The sequence below is a fragment of the Protomyctophum parallelum genome (genome assembly GCF_964188405.1).
Source record: "Protomyctophum parallelum genome assembly, chromosome: 4".
NCBI classification, from domain to species: Eukaryota; Metazoa; Chordata; class Actinopteri; order Myctophiformes; family Myctophidae; genus Protomyctophum; species Protomyctophum parallelum.
Window position 1 is genome coordinate 46,391,135 of NC_139700.1, and position 22,792 is coordinate 46,413,926.

Sequence of the window (22,792 nt, forward strand, 5' to 3'; positions counted from 1 at the left end):
TTTCACTATGGTCCCATATGGATCCATACCTGCAGGTCAGTCCTTTGGCCAGGTCGCACTGCACCACCTGACCGACGCCCTCTATGGTCACGTTGGGGAACTTCTCCGCTCTGCATTGGATCAGACTGGGCTTGGCACAGATGTGGTGTCCAGCCTTTCGGATCTTTTGGTAGGTTTCGTCGTCTCCTCCTGGAGTTCCCAGTGTGGGGAAGCTGCTGTCGAACCAGGGAGACCAGGAGCAGGGACTGCACTTTGTTGGTCCTGGGGGAACACACATGCTTTTGGTTAGACATACCATTGGTCCGATATCTCAAACCCTCACCCTAACCCTAACCTCCCACGGGGCAGCACACCTACACCTAACCTTAACCCTCTTCCAACCCTTAACCTACCCCTCACCATCCTTAATCCAGTCGTCTTAATGCACCCCTCGCCAACCTTAATCCAGTCGGACCAATGCTATGTCTAACCAAAGTATGCCTCCCCACAATTGCAGGTGTTTGCTATCAGTTACCTGTGGCAACACTGTTGTCGTGTAGTTTGAAGGAAAATCATTCGTTTTTTAACTTATATTCATACAATTGGTCCTCACTAATAATGCTCATTATACGAATGCACCAGTTCTGTCTACTCTTATCATTGACATCATCGGCAGGCGGGTTTTGTCAATTCATTTACATTTCCATTGGTAGGCCGGTTTCTGAACAGCCCGCAAAACAGCCCAACCAATGAAACCACTCCCACCACCAACGAGAGTGACCGAGTAGACAGAAAACGGTGCCATCCTATAATGAGCACTAGAGGACAACGCATACTCGCATAATGGTTTGAAGGTTTAAAATGAGAAAAGTGCTCCTTAAACAGTAGTAAAAATGTGTCATACCTGGTGAGGTACCTGGTGAGGTTGTTGAAAAATAAAACGTGGTGGAGGGTGTAGTGGTCGGTGATGGGGTTGTTGGGCATGGGGAGACCGTCCTCTGAGTGGTGCCATTGGAGCCACAGACAGCTGCGATACAGTTACCATGTCCGTCCGTGGTGTTGTACAGTGTCTGGCCGGGGTGATATCTCTTGTGGTTGTATGTACAATAGCACTCTGTAATGCGGAAAAACACGTTTTCTTTTTTAACAATAGCTTGTTTTAGGCCCTTTCAACCAGCCCTATATCCCCGTTTTCCGAAATGTCCGCAACAGCATCAAAAGATGCAAAGCTTTTCAGAGATTTTGTGGTTATGACACACACACACACACACACTTACACACACACAGTTTGCTATTTGTAGTAATGCGTCCATACCTTGAGCATCATAATGGCATTTGATGGTCGAGGAATCACAGATGCTTCAGGAGAGGGAAAACAAAACAACAACAACAACAAAAACATTAAAGGTGTGTTTTCATATTTGATTATTGGATGTGTCAAGCAGTTGTACTGGTCATTCTGGACGGGAAAACCTTTAGGCCTCACTCACACCTAAGACACACGCAAGACACACTCGTGCCCTGTGTCTTCTGTGTGTCATGGCCGCCTCAATGCATTTCCAATGGGAGTCACATGGTTTGAAGACACAACCTTGTTGCATGGGGCAGAAGACAGCCATGCAACAAGGTTGTGTCATGTGTCACACACAGAAGACACAGGACACAAGTGTGTCTTAGGTGTGAGTGAGCCCTTGTTGCTATAATATGTACAGCATATAGCAACATTTTTGAATAAATATTTGACGTTTTCCAGGATTTAGATGTTTTTCTTCTCCAGAATCGGTCCTAAATGGGTTAAGACATACCATGTCTGGCAGTTCTCTGTGGTCGGCACGTTGTCGCCGTTGTTGTAGTGTTTCCTGTCCTGGTCGTAGCAGCCGCATTGTTCTCTCGCCACACATTTCATGGAGTCCTCGTCAAAGTAGGATTGGTCAGGAGGACATTTTGGATAGCAACCTGTTTAGGACGACAAGACACAAGAGTCCGAGAACACCATTGTTATCATCCGCCAATAATCAATCTTGAAATGTTTATACTTCTCTTGCTTTTCTCTTTGTTTCTCCTGCACTCTCTCGTCGCTCTGTCTCTCAACACCATAAAAAGAGAGAGAGAGAGAGAGAGAGAGAGAACCCACTGGCACGCACAATACCTTCTAGATTACATATAGGCTACTGTACCTTGTAAATGACTTGACTTGGACTGTAAACAGTGCACATACGTTATATTGTTTAAACTACACTCTAAAGGACAATTGAGATAAGAAGCAAAACAATCAAAGCAAGAAAATATGTCACACATGTATATTATAATGTGCAAAATAAAGAATAAATGTGGATGAATATCATAATGACATGATATAAATTACCTTCCAGAGGAGGTATCTGTGAGGAGCAGGCCCCTGAGGGGTTCCGACAGGTCTTCTGACAAGGAGATCCACATGGTTTGTAATGCCACTCACAGCCACCGGGAGGGTTGTAGTAGTCACAGAACAGAGCTGAAAAACATCATCAATGTATTGACCTGAATGTTGTAGGTCTGCTATTTTTGAAAAATTGTGAAAGTGTGCCACAAAATCTTTGGATATATATTCTTTCAGAGCGAACGTTTTTTTAACGGAAATCTTTGCTTCTGACGAGTTCCTGGAACAACATATTTTCAGATGGGGGTCGTCGGCCAATTACATATAATGTTTGGGGTCCTTGACATGAAATATTGAGCGCCACTGAACCAAGGTATTTCAGAAAACTGTTAGGACTGTCAAACATTTTTTTTTAATTTCGACGTCAGGTCTAAATGGGTTAAATCAGTGTGGTAGGGGTACTCACGGCAGATTCTGGGAGTTCTCCATGCGATGCATGCGCCGGCCTCATTGCATGCTTCAGCGTAGGCAGCCACAGCCGTGCAGAAACACTCGCAGTCTCCACCGCTGTCGCAGGCGCACGAGTCAAACACACATGCGTCATAGTACGGAGTAGGATCCACCTGCAGACGACAGAAATCTTCATTTTTAGTCTCGTTAAGATATATACCGGAAGATCGGCCTAAGAGGTTAATTCATACTATACTGTACTTGCCATGGAACTGTAGTGGAGTCAAATGTACAATATTTGTCTTTGAAATGTATTGGAGTGAAAGTCATAAATATCCAAAAATGAGTAAAGTACAGATTAAAAAAAAAAAGTCCAAAGCCCTTTTTACTACTTTCCATTGGTTCAATATTTTTGAACCAACACACAGACGTAAAGGGTGTTCAATAGCACTGGTTTATGCCACACAAAAAAAAGCTAAAATCTCAAAAATGGAGTTATGAGGTTTCCTCCCGACAGCAACGATAATTATGATATTTGGGGGGGGTCCTTGACATGAAAATGTATAAGAACCACTGACGGTCTAAAATGGGTTAACCCATTCTGACCGGGCACCCATTTTGGTGTCAGCATCATGTTATGCCTTATCTATTGAAAAATAGCAGATCTACAAGCTCATACGAGCTTGTAGGTCTGCTATTTTTGAAAAATCGAAGAGCGACTGACATTTTTAGAATCTGATCTCAGGTCAGAATGGGTTCATCAGGACCAGTGTGTGTCCGGCGGTAACCTCGTATGAATCTGATCTCAGGTCAGAATGGGATAGACGACGTACGTACCACGGAGTGGCAGGAGGAGAAGACGTTGCTCTGGATCAGACTGCATTGCTTCTGGGCCCAGGAGGCCCTGTAGGGGTTGACGGAACACGGGCTCCTCTTCGCCACGGCGTCCGGACAGCTGCTCGAGCACTTCCAGCTGTTCCCGAACGTCGGCGGGCTCACCACCACCGCGTGGCTCCGGGTGGCAAAGTCGTTGTTGGCGTCGCCGTCGTAGTTGCCGCACAGGCCGCACAAATGGCCCTGCATTGGGGGGGGGGGATTATTACAAAGGAAAGGAAAGGTACTATGTTTACCCAGGGTAACTGGACTAAGCTCAAGAACTTGTTTACAGCCAGGCCCTGCTCATAGAACATTTCATGGTATGGGGGTTCAATGCCTTGCTCAAGGGCACTTCAGCGGTGGTAATTTGAACGTGCCGGTCCGGGGGATACGAACTATAGCGACCTTTCCGATATCAAGACCGCTCCGCAAACCGTTCGGCCACCGCTGCCCACAAAGGGCAGGATCGAGGCAGATTAAGGTATAGCCGATTCCCCCAAAACAAAGAAAGCCAAGTGACTAACGGACTACCAAAATTTTCTTACCTTGGTCAAAGAAAATACAAATAATAAAAAAGGGGACCACACGTCTAAACAGGGCTGCTGCACAAAAACTAATTGCATCCACTGTTTTCACGTCTGCAAACCTGTGACGTGACAATACGTTTGATACATAAACACAGTTGTAATTAAAGGCTACTTGAAAAATACTAACTAGGCGCAACTGTACCTTATACTGACTATACCAGGTGGAATACTGTACCTTATATGATGGAGTGATCTTGATGAAGATGCTGGTCTTCCTGTCCCACATGAGGATGAGTCCGTTGTCAGCCTGGACCACCAGATAGATTCCGACGGAACTGACGTGGAACGGGACCGTCTGGTTCCTGTTGCTCTGGACCAGCTGGTAGTTCCCCTCACTTAGCTGCAACTCTGAGCTCTAGAAGCACACAAGTATAATACAAAGGTTGCAACATATCATTAATAATCATTGTTGTTGATGTTGTTTTACTTTCAGAGACAAAGGTGTATTGTTTTTGTTTGTTTTGTTTTTTTTTACCCCCAGGAAGATCTTGATGGACTTGGAGCAGGTGGTTCCTGTGGTTCCACAGGGGACGTTCTCAGTGATCACTCTGAAGCTCCCGCTGGCCTGCTGACTGCCACAGTAGTCCTGGAGAACATCACAGAACATTATGGAACATGACAGAACATCTGAAGCTCCTGCTGACTGCCACAGTAGTCCTGGAGAACATCACAGAACATTATGGAACATGACAGAACATCTGAAGCTCCTGCTGACTGCCACAGTAGTCCTGGAGAACATCACAGAACATTATGGAACATGACAGAACATCTGAAGCTTCTTCTGACTGCCACAGTAGTCCTGAGGTAGAACATTATAAACTAGAGCTGGGACTCGATTAAAAAAAAAAATCTAATTAATCAGAGGCTTTGCGATTAATTAATCTAGATTAATCGCATTTTAATCACATATCAATATTCAACCCGAGAACAGCGAGAAACCTTTTTTTTAAATGTTTTTTGGTATCCCAGTGAATCAACGAATAGTGACTACAGGATACCACTCATTTTCAACATTTTACTGTCATTAATATACCTGTTGTGGAAATAATAATAAAAAGTCACCCCATTCTGTGTTGCCTAGAACTGGAGGTCTGAAAAAAAATAGTAACAGTAACAAGTACATCTCAGTGACATCACAAAGCTGTAGCCTACTTACTTCATATTGTTACTGTTTTTTGTCAGACCTCCAGTTCTAGGCAACACAAAATGGGGTGACTTTTTATTATTTCCAGTTTTCAGTACTATAGAAAAGCGCCCAAGTGAGAAACGTTCCGCGGTGAAAAAAAAGGTGCGATTAATTTATCTGTAGTTAATCGCGATAAATTTTTCTGTAGTTAATTAATCTAAATTAATCGCAATTAGTCCCGGCCCTATTATAAACATTAGGGATCATTGGAAAACATTAGGGGCATTATAAACATAGGGAACATTGGAAAACATTAGAAAATATTAGAACATATTAGGGAACATTGGAAAACATTAGGAGACATTAGGGGAAATTAGAAAACATTATAAACCATACATTAGGGGCATTGGAAACAATAGGGAACATTGGAAAACATTAGAAAACATTAGAAAACATTAGCGGACATTAGAAAACATTAGGGGACATTAGAAAACATTAGAAGACATTAGGGGACATTAGGGGACATTAGAAAACATTAGGGGACATTGGAAAACATTAGGGGACATAAGGGGACATAAGGGCACATTAGAAAACATTAGGGGACATTGGAAAACATTAGAAAACTTTAGGGGACATTAGAAAACATTAGGGGACACAAACACACATATCACTATATATGTATATATTCACTGTTAGAGTATATTCATTTATTCTGTATAACTGTGTGAGAGTATATTAATTTATTCTGTATACCTGTGCGAGAGTATATTCATTTATTCTGTATACCTGTGCGAGAGTATATTCATTTATTCTGTATACCTGTGCTGTGCGAGAGTATATTCATTTATTCTGTATACCTGTCCTGTGCGAGAGTATATTCATTTATTCTGTTTACCTGTGCGAGAGTATATTAATTTATTCTGTATACCTGTGCGAGAGTATATTCATTTATTCTGTATACCTGTGCGAGAGTATATTAATTTATTCTGTATACCTGTGCGAGAGTATATTCATTTATTCTGTATACCTGTGCGAGAGTATATTAATTTATTCTGTATACCTGTGCGAGAGTATATTCATTTATTCTGTATACCTGTCCTGTGCGAGAGTATATTCATTTATTCTGTATACCTGTCCTGTGCGAGAGTATATTCATTTATTCTGTATACCTGTGCGAGAGTATATTCATTTATTCTGTATACCTGTCCTGTGCGAGAGTATATTCATTTATTCTGTATACCTGTGCGAGAGTATATTCATTTATTCTGTATACCTGTCCTGTGCGAGAGTATATTCATTTATTCTGTATACCTGTCCTGTGCGAGAGTATATTCATTTATTCTGTATACCTGTGCGAGAGTATATTCATTTATTCTGTATACCTGTGCGAGAGTATATTCATTTATTCTGTATACCTGTGCGAGAGTATATTCACAGCTGCCCTCAAAGTTGTAGCGTTTTCCGTCAAACGTGATGTAATGTCCGTCGCCATAGACCGAGCACGTTCCATGACACAGATTACTGGAACACTGCCACCTGCGGTCCTTACAGGTACTGCACATTGGAGGAAGAATAAGAAGATTATGATAATAATATAGAAATGTGTTTTCATTGTGATACCTATGAGAAGAGGGAAGCTTAAAGTCTACAATGATATTGATCCGAGCCGTCAATTGATTGATCGTTAAAACAAGTGTTACATAGCTCTATCATAGCTCTATGTTCCCATAGTAATGATTTCTAGACATAATGGGCATTCTGTTCAAAAACATTAATAAGCTGAAGACCAATTTCATCCAACCAGGAGAGATAACTCTATACAGCATTAAGTAAATGTGAAATTGGAAGTGCGTGCGTTGCGTGCGTGCATGCGTGCGTTGCGTTGCGTTGCGTGCATGCATGCGTGTCTTACCAGGTGTTACAGTCCACCTTGATATTGGCTCCCGGCTGATAGGGGGCGCCGTTGTGGATGCATGGACACTCGGCCGGCCTTATGCAACCTCCTTTACCGTCCGACACCAACGCGGATGGACACACGCACCCAGACGCACACTCTGTGCTCACCTGAGGGTTCAAACACATACATGAATCCATCATGAATTCACAGCAATCAACTGGTCAAATACATTTTGGTAACAATGTCCATGTCTATAATGCATTAAAAACACATACTTATAGGCGAGTAAGTATTCTGACCGCATTTCTGACCGCATCACTGCCGCCGCGCCAATTATTGTGGTAAAGCACATCCTCACGTGTCAAATTTCTGTGTGTGTGTGTGTGTGTGTGTGTGCCTGCATGCCTGCGTGTACGTACACAGTCCATGTCCATAGTGTGACAGCTTTTCTGACATTCAGATCCTTTGGTTCCGGGTTCCACGCTGGAACAGTTGAAGAACACGGTGGGCGCGCTGCATGCTACAAGAGTACAAAAAAAACACACCTGTTATTATTCACTCGTTTATTTCTGTTATTTTCATTGCTGTCAGGTGGACACCTCATGAGTCTTTTTAGTATTAGTAATTAGTGTGGTTGCCCGAATGGGCAACCAGACTCTTGTAACTGTGACACTTTATTTTCTCACTGGAGTAGTCTTTATTTTGACGCTTTATACCTCCCACACTGTACGCTGTACGCACTTGAGCCATATGTCAAATTGACCGGAAAAATCGGGAATCGTGTGCTTGTATTTTGTTAAGAGAAATGTTGTATAGTTTAATTGATATGAATTTATTAGTGAATTAAATTTCCCCATTGACATGAATGGGAAAAGGCAAAAATTCACATTCAAGTATTTGTTCCTCGGAGACTGTAATCACTATAGTTACAAAACTTTTAGGGATAATTCAACATTATCCCTAAAATTATTTAACCCTAAAATTGTATCGGTCGGCCTCATGGTGGCGCTATAACAGCCCACTTTACCTTTTGGCTTATAACTCTTGAACCGTAGGTCGTAAAATAAAAAATCCCTGGATTCCTTGGGTCATGACGCATCTCCCCATATAGGCCACGCCCATTTCCGCCATGATAGATTTTCCGCCATTTTGAATTTTGTCCAAAACACACTTTTTGCTTTTCCTCCTACAGATTTTGTCCAAATCTCACAGAAATCGGCACACGTGATCTCTGGACCCATCCAATTAAAACTGAACTGCATAATTTTGAAAGTGCGTATCGTTCGGCCGTAATCGTCTTCCGAAGTTAGTAGGAGGGGCCTATATCACAAAAAATGCCATAAATCACAAACGGAATGTCCAATCCATCCCAAATTTCAATCACATGTCCGGGGTGGTTCAATCAACCAAGTTCTAAAAGCAATTCCATTTTCATCCATAGGGGGCGCTGCAAATGCGAGAAATGTAACCGTTTGTCGCAAAAACATGAATTTCGGGGGTTAAATCCCCTCCGAATTACTTACGCATGATCTAAGGCGTGACTTGAAATTGTAATTGGCTGGCAATACTAGTGGGAGGGGCATATGTAAGCCACTGCGGCAACCACACTCTGCAATTTTTTTAAATTGCGAATTTTCTAGTATTATTATTATTAGTGTAGTAGTAGTAATAACGTAATATACAGTATGTCAGACCCACAAGCAACAACAACAACTCAGTGCAAGGCATTGTGAGCTTGCAGATCAGCTATTTTCACTACTTTGGTTTTGTAAGATGAAGGAGGGCATTGACGTACGACAAAATGTAACAAGTTGAAATATGGACATGCAAAAGTTTCTGCCCGACAGCAACGTCGTATTAGTTTCTTTGACAAAATAATGTATTATTTGACGGAGAGCTGGTTTATTTTGCTATCATAACTCCCTTAAGAAAATCAACAACATTATAGCAATTTGTGTTTCCTTTAGTAGTCAACTTATGGTCGCCAGAGCATTCAATGTGCATAATGCGTTCAAACCTTTTTACACGCTCGCATAATCCACTAAGGCAGTATATGTGATCTACAAACAGATGAATCATTGTATTTAGTTAACAGTATACAGTGTGGGATAGTTGGTTTTGAAAGATTACACGTACATGGCTCATGGACTGCCAGGTCTGGCACCCCAAGGCAGCTGATACGTCCCATCTTACAGGTGCTGAACACACACACACACACACACACACACACACACACACACACACACACACACACACACACACACACACACACACAAATAATGAATATATAGAATCTTTTATATGGATAGATGGATGGATGGATGGATGGATGGATGTATAAACCTTTCTTGAAAGTCCATATATTTTCAAAAAGTGAAAATAGCTAAGTTCTCAACATGTCGACTAGGCGAGGCCATTTGAACTATTATTGAAAAAAAGAAAAAATAGCTTTCATATTGTATATCTTTGTAAGTATGTTGTTTACCAACGTTATTTTTTGGGTATCGTTCATGACAAGGTCTGGTAGGAAGGAGGGGGTCTCATGCACCCGAAAGATATATCTTTCTAACCTACCTTTTTATAATCCTTAAGGTTGTCTAGTTAATACATTGTGATGTTCCCCCGAGCTAATTATTGTCCCATATATGTTTTTTGTAACCACATGTTGTGTCTGTCGTTTCGGCTGAGAAAAAATATATACTTCAAACCAACATAGCTCCTGAACTATACATCCGACAGAAACCGTTCAAACCATTTCATGTTTGTCTTTGCATGATGAATTGATCAATATGACAATTGGCCATGGTTCCATCATGTGTAGTGCATAAAAATCCAAATAAACACAAACAATGTAAAAATGTGCCTAAACTGGATCACAATAACTCCTCCCCCATGCACCCTATTGATATATTTTGTTCTAACATTTACATTTGTACGATCTTCAAGATGTTTAGTAAACAAATGCTGATGTTCTCCACTTGAAATATTGGCACATGTATGTTTAATCTGGCATATTGGTTGCCATAGTGAATTTCCACAAATACAAAAAAGAGAATGTAAAATCTACATAAGGTCTTAACTATACATGATTCTGAGACAAATGTCCAGTTTTTCGGTTTCATTTTGGCATGAGGCATTGAGGGAGATGGATAGTGACATAACAGGAACATTTATGGTATATTAATGCTCAATGAAATGCTAAAAGTAGTCAAATCAATAGGCTGGGTGAAATTAGAGGGTAGAGCCTGGAGGGATCCACGCGCACAACCCTACGTTTTCTTTTCTAGTTTGGATTTTAGGACCTTTAATATACAGATTTTGATCATCCCAAGAACAAAAATGGTCCAAAGTGTGTATTTTCAATGTTTTATTACCCGTATGCTATGAGACCTGCGAAATTGCTGGCTGGAGCACCGGCGAGACTGTCTTTCGGAGACTGTGGCATACTCAAATTTAGAGATAGACCAAATATAGAGATGCCATTTGATTATAGACCACCTCAGGTATCTAAGGGGACCAACCTTGTCATACCACCTTGTCGGGAAGGGGGAGTAAATGCATAATTGATTAAAAATTTGACTACATTTTGACGAGGTAAAAATGGCCAGACATTTTCCAAAAGGTTAGCTGTCACTTCAATATAATGTGAATGGAAATGGGTTACATGGATACCTACAAGCCTCCAATGTACAGACATGCCAAATTCATGCCAATCTCATGCAGTTTGGGGCAAGAACCATGCCGTTTTATACATGCAGTACAAATGTGTCATTTCCGCCTATTGTAAAAATGAGACCACTTTACTGACATACCATTGGTCCGATATCTCAAACCCTCACCCTAACACTAACCTCCCACGGGGCAACACACCTAAACCTAACCTTAACCCTCTCCCAACCCTTAACGCACCCATCACCAACCTTAATCCGGTCGTTTTAACGCACCCCTCACCAACCTTAATCCAGTCGGACCAATGCTATGTCTAACCAATGCTATGTCTAACCAAAGTATGCCTCCCGATGTGGGTGACCACTGTACTTCATCTATAGCTGCATGAGACCACTGTTCTGCATCTAGATACCACTATACTGTGTCTAGACCAGATCAGTGGTCTTGTGGTTAGAGTGTCCATCCTGGGAGGTCGGGGGTTTGATACCCGTTCAGGTCATACCAAAATGGGTATGACCCAATGCCTCCATGCTTTGCACTCAGCATCAAGGGTTGGATTGGGGGGTTAGATCAACACAAGTATTCATGAGCGCGGCACGGCTGACCCAAGAGATGGGTCAAATGTGGAGAACAGATCTCACATGTATGTGACAAGTAGTAGGACTAGAGTGATCTAAACATGCACTAGAGTGGTCTTCTGATGCACTACAGTGGTCTATATACTGATGCACTAGCGGGGTTGTAGACATGCACTAGAGTGGTCTACAGATGCAGAGTGGTCTACCAATGCACTACAGTGGTGTGTAGACCACTGTCATGATCTGTAGACCACTGTCATGATCTGTAGAGACCACTGTCATGATCTGTAGACCACTGTCATGATCTGTAGACCACTCTAGGGCATGTTTGGACCACGCTAGTGCATGTTTAGACCATGCTAGTGCATGTTTAGACCAAGCTAGTGCTTGGTTACTCTAGTCCTACTACTTGTCACATACATTGCTGTCTGTGAGGTTTGTTCTCCACATTTGACCCATCTCTTGGGTCAGCCGTGCCGCGCTCATGAATACTTGTGTTGATCTAACCCCCCAATCCAACCCTTGATGCCGACTCAAAGCAGGGAGTCATTGGGTCGTACCCATTTTGGTATGACCTGACCGGGTATCAAACCCCGACCTCCCAGGATGGACACTCTAACCACAAGACCAACTGAGCTGGTGTAGACACAGTATAGTGGTATCTAGATGCAGAACAGTGGTCTCATGCAGCTATAGATGAAGTACAGTGGTCTCATACATCTATAGAAACAGTACAGTGGTCTCATACAGCTATAGATACAGTAAAGTGGTCTCATTTTTACAATAGGCGGAAATGACACATTTGTACTGCATGTATAAAACGGCATGGTTCTTGCCCCAAACTGCATGAGATTGGCATGAATTTGGCATGTCTGTACATGGGAGGCTTGTAGGTATCCATGTAACCCATTTCCATTCACATTATATTGAAGTGACAGCTAAAGGGACCTTTTGGAAAATGTCTATGACCATTTTTCCCGTGCCAAAATGTAGTCAAACCTTGAATCAATTATGCATTTAACCCCCCCTTCCCGACAAGGTGGTATGACACGGTTGGTCCCATTAGATACCTGAGGTGGTCTAGAATCAAATGGCATCTCTATATTTGGTCTATCTCTAAATCTGAGCATGCCACAGTCTCCGAAAGACAGTCTCGCCGGTGCTCCAGCCAGCAATTGTACAGGTCGCATAGCATACGGTATAAAACGTCGAAAAAACACACTTTAGTTTGGACCATTTATGTTCTTGGGATCATCAAAATCTGTATATTAGAGGTCCTAGGGATGCTAAAAATCCCTCCTGGCTCTACCCTCTAATTTCACCTAGCCTATTGATTTGCCTATACTTCTAGCATTTAATTGAGCATTAATTTTCCATAAATGTTCCTGTTATGTCACTATCCATCTCCCTCAATGCCTCATGCCAAAATGAAACAGAAAAACTGGACATTTGTCTCATAATCATGTATAGTTAAGACCTTATGTAGATTTTACATTCTCTTTTTTGTATTTGTGGAAATTCACTATGGCAACCAATATGCCAGATTAAACATACATGTGCCAATATTTCAAGTGGAGAACATCAACAAGTGTTTACTAAACATCTTGAAGATTGTAAAAATGTAAATGTTAGAAGAAATATATCAATAGGGTGCATGGGGGAGGAGTTGTTGTGATCCAGTGTAGGCGATTTTGTTGTTGTTCTTGTGTTTATTTTGATTTTTATGCACCACACATGATGGAACCATGGCCAATCGTCATATCGATCAATTCATCATGCAAAGACAAACATGAAATGGTTTGAATGGTTTCTGTCGGATGTATAGTTCAGGAGCTATGTTGGTTTAAAGTATATATACTGTATTTCACAGCCGAAGATCCAGGACAGACACAACATATGGTTACAAAAAACATATATGGGACAATAACTAGCTCGGAGAACATACAAATTTATCAACTAGACAACCTTAAGGATTATAAAAAGGTACGTTAGAAAAATATATCTTTCGGGGTGCATGGGACCCCCCCTCCTTCCGTTCGTTCCTATACCAGACTATTTGGGAACGCCTGGAATATTAAAAAAGAAGAAAAAAAACAGCCATACCACACGACGCCGTCCTTGTTGATGACGTCACCGGGGGGCAGCGTGGAGCCTTTGTCATAACAGGGGCAGCCAGCAGGGGGCACGCACTTCCCCGCGTCGTCCAGGTACTTCCCCTCGGGACAGACGCATCCGTCCATGGGAGAGAAGGCCATGGAGCAGGTGGGGTCAGCCTCCTGGGCCAGGCAGCGACAGCTCCCCCTGGTGGAGGTGATGTTGTAGTCGTACACCATGGTACTGGGGCAGGACTTTGCATACTTACCTGAGAGGAGAACACAACGAGAAGAGCATTGGTGTCGGAAGTTACTTATATCAAGTACCTTTGCTCAAATGCTATACCTGCAGTACAATGTTTAGCAGCTTGTACCATTCCAAAATACAAACAAAAACAAACCTTGGCTTCAAAAACTAAATATGCCAACCCAACCTTTCTTTTTTTATATATATATATATATATATATATATATATATATATATATATATATAAAAAGAAAGGTTGGGTTGGCATATATATATATATATATATATATATATATGAGACAAAAAGGGACTCCTGCACATCCAAAAAGACCCGTAGGAGGTGCAAGTCTAGTTAGCAGGCATAGACATCAAAAAAGAGAAAAACCTTCCAAGGAAGGGACTGCACACTCCAGGGAACAGAGACGGACAACTTACTGCATCAAACTTATTTATTAGTGCTAATAAATAAGTTGATGCAGTAAGTTGTCCGTCTCTGTTCCCTGGAGTGTGCAGTCCCTTCCTTGGAAGGTTTTTCTCTTTTTTGATATATATATATATAGCGTTACAGCCCTATGCACTGATAATGCCATGTTCAGTCTTCTGTTTACTTTGCGACAGCCGCCCTTCGACTCACCACAGACGGAGTTCCTCCAGCCGCTGAGCTGGACACCGGCCGCGGCGCAGGCGTATGCGTAGGAGGACACGACGGCACACATGCAGTCCTCGCTCTTCTCACAGTTGCACGTGTCATACATGCAGTTCTGTCAAACAGAGACAACACGGTTTATATTTGTCCCGTTTTGACCTGAGGTCGGATTCTAAAAATGCTATGTTTCTATGTCAGTCGTTCTTCGATTTTTCAAAAATAGCAGACCTGCAAGCTCATAGCGCGGCACTCGGTGCCGCGCTATGAGCTTGTAGATCTGCTGTTTTTCAATAGCTAAAGCATAACATAATGCTAACACCAAAAGGGGTTCCCGCCCCAAAATGGGTTAAATATGTGTCATAGATTAAAAAAAAAAAAAAAAAAGTTTGAATTAGGTTGTGTGTTTTTTTTCTTTGCAGTTTTCAAATATCTTCATGATTCAACAGGACCCTGGATGACTCGCTCGGTGGCTGATGTGTGCTGCTTTGATGTATTGATGTGGAAATCAGCACAATACACTGCATGGCACCGGGGCCGAGACCCTTACCTCTCTGTAGGTGTCAGGACTGATCTCAGAGTGACAGGGTGCGAACGCTCCCCGAGGGTCTGTCAGCAGGGAGCACCAGTACTGGGCGTACTTCTCTGCAAGGACACACACAGACTGTTAGTCCATTCACCCATTAAACGTTCACGTTCACATCACACATAATAATAACCGATTGATCAATCAATCAATCAATCAATCACTGTCTGATCTTTAGATTTTGCTGCATGTCATATTCCCCTAGTCAACAAAACATGTGCCGTATTCCCCTCCCCCCCCTTTCCAGTTAAACGTTTGTCTTAGGGATGAGAATGCCTTGGTGTGTGTGTGTGTGTGTGTGTGTGTGTGTGTGTGTGTGTGTGTGTGCGTGCGTGTGTGTGTGTGTGTGTGTGTGTGTGTGTGTGTGCGTGCGTGTGTGTGTGTGTGTGTGTGTGTAGAGATGATAATAATATGTATACCGTTCTCCAGGCTGAGGCTACAGGGGTTGTCAAAGTGCGTTTTGACGTCAGAACATTTGGCCAGGGTCTTCCAGCTGTTGACGAAGCCCGCCGCCGTGCCCTCTGTGACTCCGCCCATCGTCATGAAGTCGTCACCCTGGTTACTGTTGAAATTACCACACAGGCCTGAACGGAAAAGGAAAAAGAAAACACCTGTTATCCCATCATCATAATTAATCTAGGGCAGACGACGGCCATGCAACAAGGTGCCGTCGTTAAACCATGTGACTCCCATTGGAAATGCATTGAGGCGGCCATGACACACTGAAGACATGCAGGACACAAGAAGTGTGTCTTAGGTGTGAGTGAGGCCTTGGAGTTCCCCACACACCTAAAAAAAAGGACACACTTAATGAACTCATTACCATAATACATTTACAACCAAGACATTAACACACTTTTAAGTCACTTTTTTTCCTTCAAAACTATAGCCAATCTATACAAGCCCACACTGAGCTTATACATTTTTTTGAGTGGTGCAAACCACTCCAAGGAGCAGCAATGTCCGTGCCTATGTGTTCCCGTGTTCACATATGTGTTCATTAATGAGCACCAGTATAATGAGTACCAGTAGGGGCGCTGTTTGCCAGAAACAGAGAGAGAGAGAGAGGGAGTGCTGCACTGTTGCCTGCTAATGAGAGAGAGAGAGAGAGAGAGAGAGAGAGAGAGAGAGAGAGAGAGAGAGGAGGAAGGGGGGGGGGGGGGGGAGAGAGTGCTGCACTGTTGCCTGCTAATGAGAGAGAGAGAGAGAGAGAGGGGGGGGGGGGGGAGAGAGAGGGGAGTTGCACTCGGTTCACACGGGTGTGATTTAAAAAAAAAAGGTCTGGGAACCACGGCTGTAATAATAATAATAATAATAATACGTACCGCAGGTCTTCCCTTTGTGTCGGGGTTCCGCCGTGATGTAGACCTGCATGCGAGGCTTGATCTGCACCTTCAGCTGCAGGCCCAGAGACGTGTGGACCACCAGGTAGAAGGAGGACGCTCTGAACGTGGACACGCCGGCTGAGGAGAGAGGGACGGTTTACCCAGGCTAGCAATGTACTGCAACAAGGTGAAGTCTATAGCAAACCTGGTGGTTACTGGTTACTGTAAAACAGTGTTTTTTTTTTGACAGACAAGACAAGACAAGACAAGACAAACATCTCACCAATAGATAAGGGCAGCTCTGAGTAGATTCCATTCACAAACACTTTTCCGTTGGGCATAATGTTGATGACCTGGCATGAAAACAAAACAAAAGGTCACGTCAGAAATAGCCAATGTACAGTATGAGGTCAGAGGGGGCGCTGCTGTACTGTACTGTAAGGTGGTGTTTAAGTCAGTGGGTCTCATCATGTAGTGTGTGTACTACTCACTGTGTGTGTGTGTGTGTGTGTGTGTGTGTGTGTGTGTGTGTGTGTGTGTGTGTGTGTGTGTGTGTGTGTGTGTGTGTGTGTGTGTGTGTGCGTGCGCTACTCACTGTGTTGTGCGCTAGCAGAGCCAGAGTCACAGACTTCAAACACGTCTGGCTCTCTGTCATCCCACACTGCTCCACATCTCCCAGTAACACATACTGGTGGCCGACACAGTCCTGAAGAAGACACGAAACCATCATGTTTTCATCATCATCAATAACTGACACGCAAAATGGACCCATAGATGTTGTCACAGTATGACTGGAAAAAAAACAGCCAGATTGACAAAAAGGTGCACTTGTTTTCAGCAACGGAGGCACACACCGTCTGACGGTGAATTAAGCCACGAGAGGCAGCGCAGAGCGAGCTATAGGCAAGCGAGCATCCGGATGTTTACACCAGTTTGAACCGGAACTGAAAGTTGGCCAGCTCACAACAGTCATCTGGGGCCTGTATATTAGCGCGATAGCTTTTTTTGTATCATAACAAAGTCAAATTAAGCTCTAATCAAGCGCTGAATATCGCATTATTTTCTTTTACAGATTATGAGCCATAAATGCATATAAAGACGGCTTGTGCGATTTCTGGCCAATCTTTGGCCGTTTTTACGTGATCGCGGCCTGGATCTATAGCTAAAAATGCTACAACATCCTAACGTGATGATAATCAATCGCGGATTAACGTGGATTTAAAAAAAACTCGCGTTTACGGCTATGGCAAGCTGGACAGAGTCACGGTAAGCTTAATACATCATATTTGTGGGGGAAAGCAATACCTTGGCCAGCACGTAGGAGCAGTCTCCATGGAAGGAGTAGGTTCTACCATCAAAGGTGTTGACATGAGAGCCTCCCTCCACGGAGCAGGTCCCTGCACATTGCTTCTCCATACAGCTCCACTGACCGCCCTCACACACACTGTAATAGAACAACACTTAGTGTTAGAAACCAGTTGGTTCCCCAATAAAAGTGGGGTCCGCGGGGACCCCCAGGGGTCCTTGAGGGAGGGAGTTCCAGGGGGTCCACCAGCTAAATGATAGTTATAGGAACCAAATGGACCCCTTATGGGTCTGTAACTCTGAGAGTGTACACATGGAACCAGACAGAGACCTACCAGGTCTTGCAGTTTCCGTCGTAGGACTGCCCAGGCGTATAGGTCCTGTTGTTGTAGGTGCAGGAACAGTCTTTGAGTGGCATGCAGCCCTTCTTATTCACATCGTCCAGCACCATGCCTGGTGGAAGGTTACACAGGATTATGTCACCACGACAGGGATTACGTTAACATGTACGGTTACACGCCATTATGTTATACCGTCTTTTGTGTTATTCAAATAATGATATCCAAACGTGTGCGTGTGAGCGCTGTGGACATAATGTATCCATATCCAAAGCGCTCCTCAGCTCAAATATTTGTGCCATGGAGGGAGCCCTGAGGAGAGAATGTTCTTTTTGTTCCTTGGGGATTCCATGGTACCCGGCAAAAGTGTAGGCTAGTTAATATAGCATGCAAATATTTTTACTACTTTATCCATTATGGCTATTAAAAAAAAAAAAATCTGTGATTAAAAAATCACAGATGTACTATAGCTCACAGCTGTGCATCTGCTATTTTTTTGTTTGTGTCTTTTTTTTAAAGTCTTGCAAATGTTTGGACATTTTTTTAATTTGTTTACAGCACAATTTTTTTTTTTTTTTTTCTTATTATTTTCTTTCTGTGATATTTTCAGGTTGTATCTGACCATTGTCAGATACATAATTGATTCGGGGGTGCTTGACATGAAACTAGTTTGAGGACCGCACCCCGCTTATACCGCACGCGGACGTAGACTATACTGTACTGTATGGAATGTCACGAGTATATATACTGTACACGTTGTGTGTGTGTATATATATACGTTGCTGCGCTGTACCTTTGGGGCAGAAGCAGCCGTCGGTGCAGTGTGTGTGTATATATATACGTTGCTGCGCTGTACCTTTGGGGCAGAAGCAGCCGTCGGTGCAGTGTGTGTGTATATATATACGTTGCTGCGCTGTACCTTTGGGGCAGAAGCAGCCGTCGGTGCAGTGGGTGTCACAGACGTACCTTTGGGGCAGAAGCAGCCGTCGGTGCAGTGGGTGTCACAGACGTACCTTTGGGGCAGAAGCAGCCGTCGGTGCAGTGGGTGTGTATATATATATACGTTGCGCTGTACCTTTGGGGCAGAAGCAGCCGTCGGTGCAGTGGGTGTGTATATATATATACGTTGCGCTGTACCTTTGGGGCAGAAGCAGCCGTCGGTGCAGTGGGTGTCACAGACGTACCTTTGGGGCAGAAGCAGCCGTCGGTGCAGTGGGTGTCACAGACGTACCTTTGGGGCAGAAGCAGCCGTCGGTGCAGTGGGTGTCACAGACGTAGCTGGCAGCTGGATTGGAGCAGGTGTCGGCGCAGGGGCTGCCACACTCGCTGTATTCCATGTTGAAAGGACAGCGCTTCTCTGTGAGACACACATCACACCACCACACCTGGTTAATATACACCGTCCTTTATTTATGGCTACAATCCGGGACTTTTTAAAATAAAATAAAATACGTCGTGACTAGGCCATTGTGAGCCTGTAGATCTGCACAATTCCAAAACATTTCGTTGAAACACCTGTGACAACCTGCAAACAGCAAAATAGCAGATCTACAAGCTCGAACTTGTAGGTCTGCTATTTTTGAAAAATCGTTAAAATGTGCTTCAAATCTGTCAGAAAATTGTCATGATTTAGAAAACTTTTTTTTCTTTTTTTTTCCGACGCCAGGCCTGAATGGGTTACTTACATTTCGATTGTAATAAAAAAATATATATATCATTTTTTTATTTCAGACCTTTTCTTGTAGCGTTGTATAGTAGGCTATTGATACTTTAACTTAAGTCAAATAAAATAAAAAACCACCGCTGAATAATCCGACATGCAAAGTGCCTGCGTTGGTGTTGTTATTGTCCTGGCCTTACCACAGTGTTGGGGGGTTCTCCACATCTGTGGCGAGCGTCCGGCGTGCACACACTGCCTGGAGAACTCAGAGAGCGTGCTGCACAGACACTCACTGGTGTCACCGCCTGAAAGCAACGAGCAATAATAAAAGGTCTCATTTGTCACTAACACAAGTATACAAGCAGCCAAATGTCGTGGTGGGTCTGCAATGTTGCACTGACATTTTTGACAATGAATGCCACAGACGAAAAACTGTCTAAGTCCACACTATTGATCCATAATGTATACATGATAGATAAGTGTTCAGGACAACGAGGCCTTTTCGTGGAGGGGTCAGAATGAAATTTCGTCTGTGGTACTCAGACAATTCCGTCGACAAAAAAAAACAACTAAACTATAAGTAAAACAGTTCAGATGGCTTATGGCTACATCTTTTTTTGTTCAGAAGAGTACGACTGAAACTAAATCACAGACACACACACACACACACACACACAGTCACACACACACCTGTCAGCGTGCTGTTACAGTTGCACACGTCGGCCATGCACACGTCTACGAACGAGGCCAAGTCCAGCACATCTACACAGCCGCTGAACGCCGGAGCTGAGAACATCTGCTCGCACAGAGGTTTCTGTTCGTGACAAAGACAGGAGAGAGAGAGCATACATACAAAAGATATATATTATTATTTTTTTATTTTCAACCACTGTAAAAATGGGGAAAGCATCTGTGTCATTTTCAGTGTTACGGTAGGTGTAACAGCGTTACAGTAACGGAATACTTAGCAATTAAGTATAATCTACTTACCTTTTCCAAAACAATGGCATTACTTGGGTACAATATAGTTACAATATACAATATAGTTAAGACCTATATTTCCCCAATCTGCTATTTTTGTCTCGGGCAAAAACAGTTTGGAACACAATATTGGGCTGTATTTTGCATGTCTTAAGTACCAGGGTCTTATTACTTCACTTAAGACCTGGAGGTGTGATCAATGCCATCTGGCTATTCTGAGTGGCCAAAGAGCATTGACCACGCCTCCAGGTCTTAAGTTAAGTAATAAGACCCTGGTACTGTAAGACACGCAGATATGCGTGTCTTAAGTATCAGGTCTTATTCCCTAACTTGAGTAAACTAAAGACCTGGAGGCGTGATCAATGCCATTTGGCTATTCTGAGTGGCCAAAGAGCATTGACCACGCCTCCAGGTCTTTAGTTTACTCAAGTTAGGTAATAAGACCTGGTACTTAAGACACGCAAAATACAGCCCATTTGTCTCTGATTGATTGGCCTATACCAATCTGAAGATTATGAACAGGATTCATTATGATGAAGATGTACTTCCCTGACACAAACGGGGAAATGAAATGATAATATTTGAGGGATAGGGACACATGTAGAGCTCTTACCATGTTGTGGCAGTTGGTGGTGGGGGGCAAGGTGAAGTCAGAGCAGCTCTCAGTGGGACCATCGATTCTCCATATGTTACCGTAGTCTGAGGGGGACATCTTACCACCTAATGACACATACAAGAAGTAAGGAAGAGGCCCAAATCATGTCCAATATATATGGCCAAAATAATACTAATAATAATAACAATAATAATAATGATAATACAGTGGTCAGTTACCATGGCTGTAGAACTCGTTGTGTTGCTGGACTCCATTGAAGTCTCCACACAGACCACACGTTTGGTTCTTGTACTTTGCGTCCAGCTCCACCTGGACACGGTAACAAAACACATTTACACGATTACTGTACGTGACTTACGTACATGTTTAGAGTACAGTAGCTGTACTCTACCCATGATTACTGTACGTGCCTTACGTACATGTTGTGAGTACAGTAGCTGTACTGTACTCTACCCATAGAGTACAGTAGAGTACAGTAGCTGTACTCTACCCATGCGTACAGTAGCTGTACAGTAGAGTACAGTAGCTGTACTCTACCCATAGAGTACAGTAGAGTACAGTAGCTGTACTGTAACTCTACCCATGCGGGTGATCAGTGTTAAGTTTGTTGACTAAAATGATGACTATGATGCAGTGTTGATTCCGTCGACTAAAACGAAGAGGAAAAATGTCCGTCGACTTCCTTTTTCCACTGACGAAAAGGAAATACAAACTCAGCCAGTACTAAGTAGGCTATGACTAAAACTGTCTAAGACTAAATATATTGACAATTTCGTCAACAAATAAATACTAGACTAAAATGTTAGGAAGGGACTAGTGGACAAGAGATCCAATATAAGTCATTTTACACTTGGTTGCATGCTGAAAATAGCAGATCTACAAGCTCCCAATGCGTCGCGCTGCTTGTGAGCTTGTAGATCGGCTATTTTCAGAAAATGTAAAAACAGTCATTAACAGTCAAGGCCCACCAAAAATACAATTTAGTCGACTAAATCACCCATAGATTTAGTCGACTAAAATCTTATGATATTTAGTCGACTAAAACTAGACTAGACACCAAGACATTCCACGTGACTAAAATGTGACTAAAACAAAAATAATTAATTGCTGCCAAAAACAACACTGCTATGATGACTAAAACTATGACTAAATATACTGACAATTCTGTCAACAAATAAAAACTAGACTAAAGTGTTATAGGGAGGGACGAGTGGACAAGAGATCCAATTAGAACTAAGAAGTCATTTCATGCTTAACCCGAAAAGTGCCGATCTACAAGAGCTGCACACACCTCGGCACACGGCCGAATAGGAATCAGGCATTACTTAATGTCTCCCGAGTCCCAACATAACATACATAACACATACATTTAGTCGATGAAATCAACTGTAGATTCAGTTGACTAAAATCTTGTGATTTTTGAGTGGTGCAACCACTCCAAGCAAGCAACAGCAATGTCCGTGTCCACCTATGTGAC

At 42.9% G+C, this 22,792-nt stretch overlaps 1 protein-coding gene across 1 annotated transcript in view; it reads right to left on the reverse strand.

Moving 5' to 3' along the window:
• Positions 1-22,792, reverse strand: part of LOC310857224 (uncharacterized protein) — a gene marked incomplete at both ends in the record, with an annotated part of 64,194 nt that overhangs the window by 26,873 nt on the left and 14,529 nt on the right. The window contains 25 exons of the mRNA XM_083762836.1: positions 30-261; positions 1,295-1,338; positions 1,785-1,935; positions 2,345-2,473; positions 2,805-2,961; positions 3,626-3,865; positions 4,427-4,606; positions 4,727-4,837; positions 6,793-6,931; positions 7,290-7,441; positions 7,694-7,787; positions 13,625-13,883; positions 14,496-14,622; positions 15,055-15,149; positions 15,510-15,674; positions 16,416-16,553; positions 16,699-16,768; positions 17,011-17,121; positions 17,721-17,859; positions 18,056-18,173; positions 19,290-19,415; positions 19,919-20,023; positions 20,409-20,532; positions 21,313-21,419; positions 21,534-21,624. Coding sequence (XP_083618962.1) covers positions 30-261; positions 1,295-1,338; positions 1,785-1,935; positions 2,345-2,473; positions 2,805-2,961; positions 3,626-3,865; positions 4,427-4,606; positions 4,727-4,837; positions 6,793-6,931; positions 7,290-7,441; positions 7,694-7,787; positions 13,625-13,883; positions 14,496-14,622; positions 15,055-15,149; positions 15,510-15,674; positions 16,416-16,553; positions 16,699-16,768; positions 17,011-17,121; positions 17,721-17,859; positions 18,056-18,173; positions 19,290-19,415; positions 19,919-20,023; positions 20,409-20,532; positions 21,313-21,419; positions 21,534-21,624 — 3,404 coding nt within the window. The remainder of the gene's footprint in view (positions 1-29; positions 262-1,294; positions 1,339-1,784; positions 1,936-2,344; positions 2,474-2,804; positions 2,962-3,625; positions 3,866-4,426; positions 4,607-4,726; positions 4,838-6,792; positions 6,932-7,289; positions 7,442-7,693; positions 7,788-13,624; positions 13,884-14,495; positions 14,623-15,054; positions 15,150-15,509; positions 15,675-16,415; positions 16,554-16,698; positions 16,769-17,010; positions 17,122-17,720; positions 17,860-18,055; positions 18,174-19,289; positions 19,416-19,918; positions 20,024-20,408; positions 20,533-21,312; positions 21,420-21,533; positions 21,625-22,792) is intronic.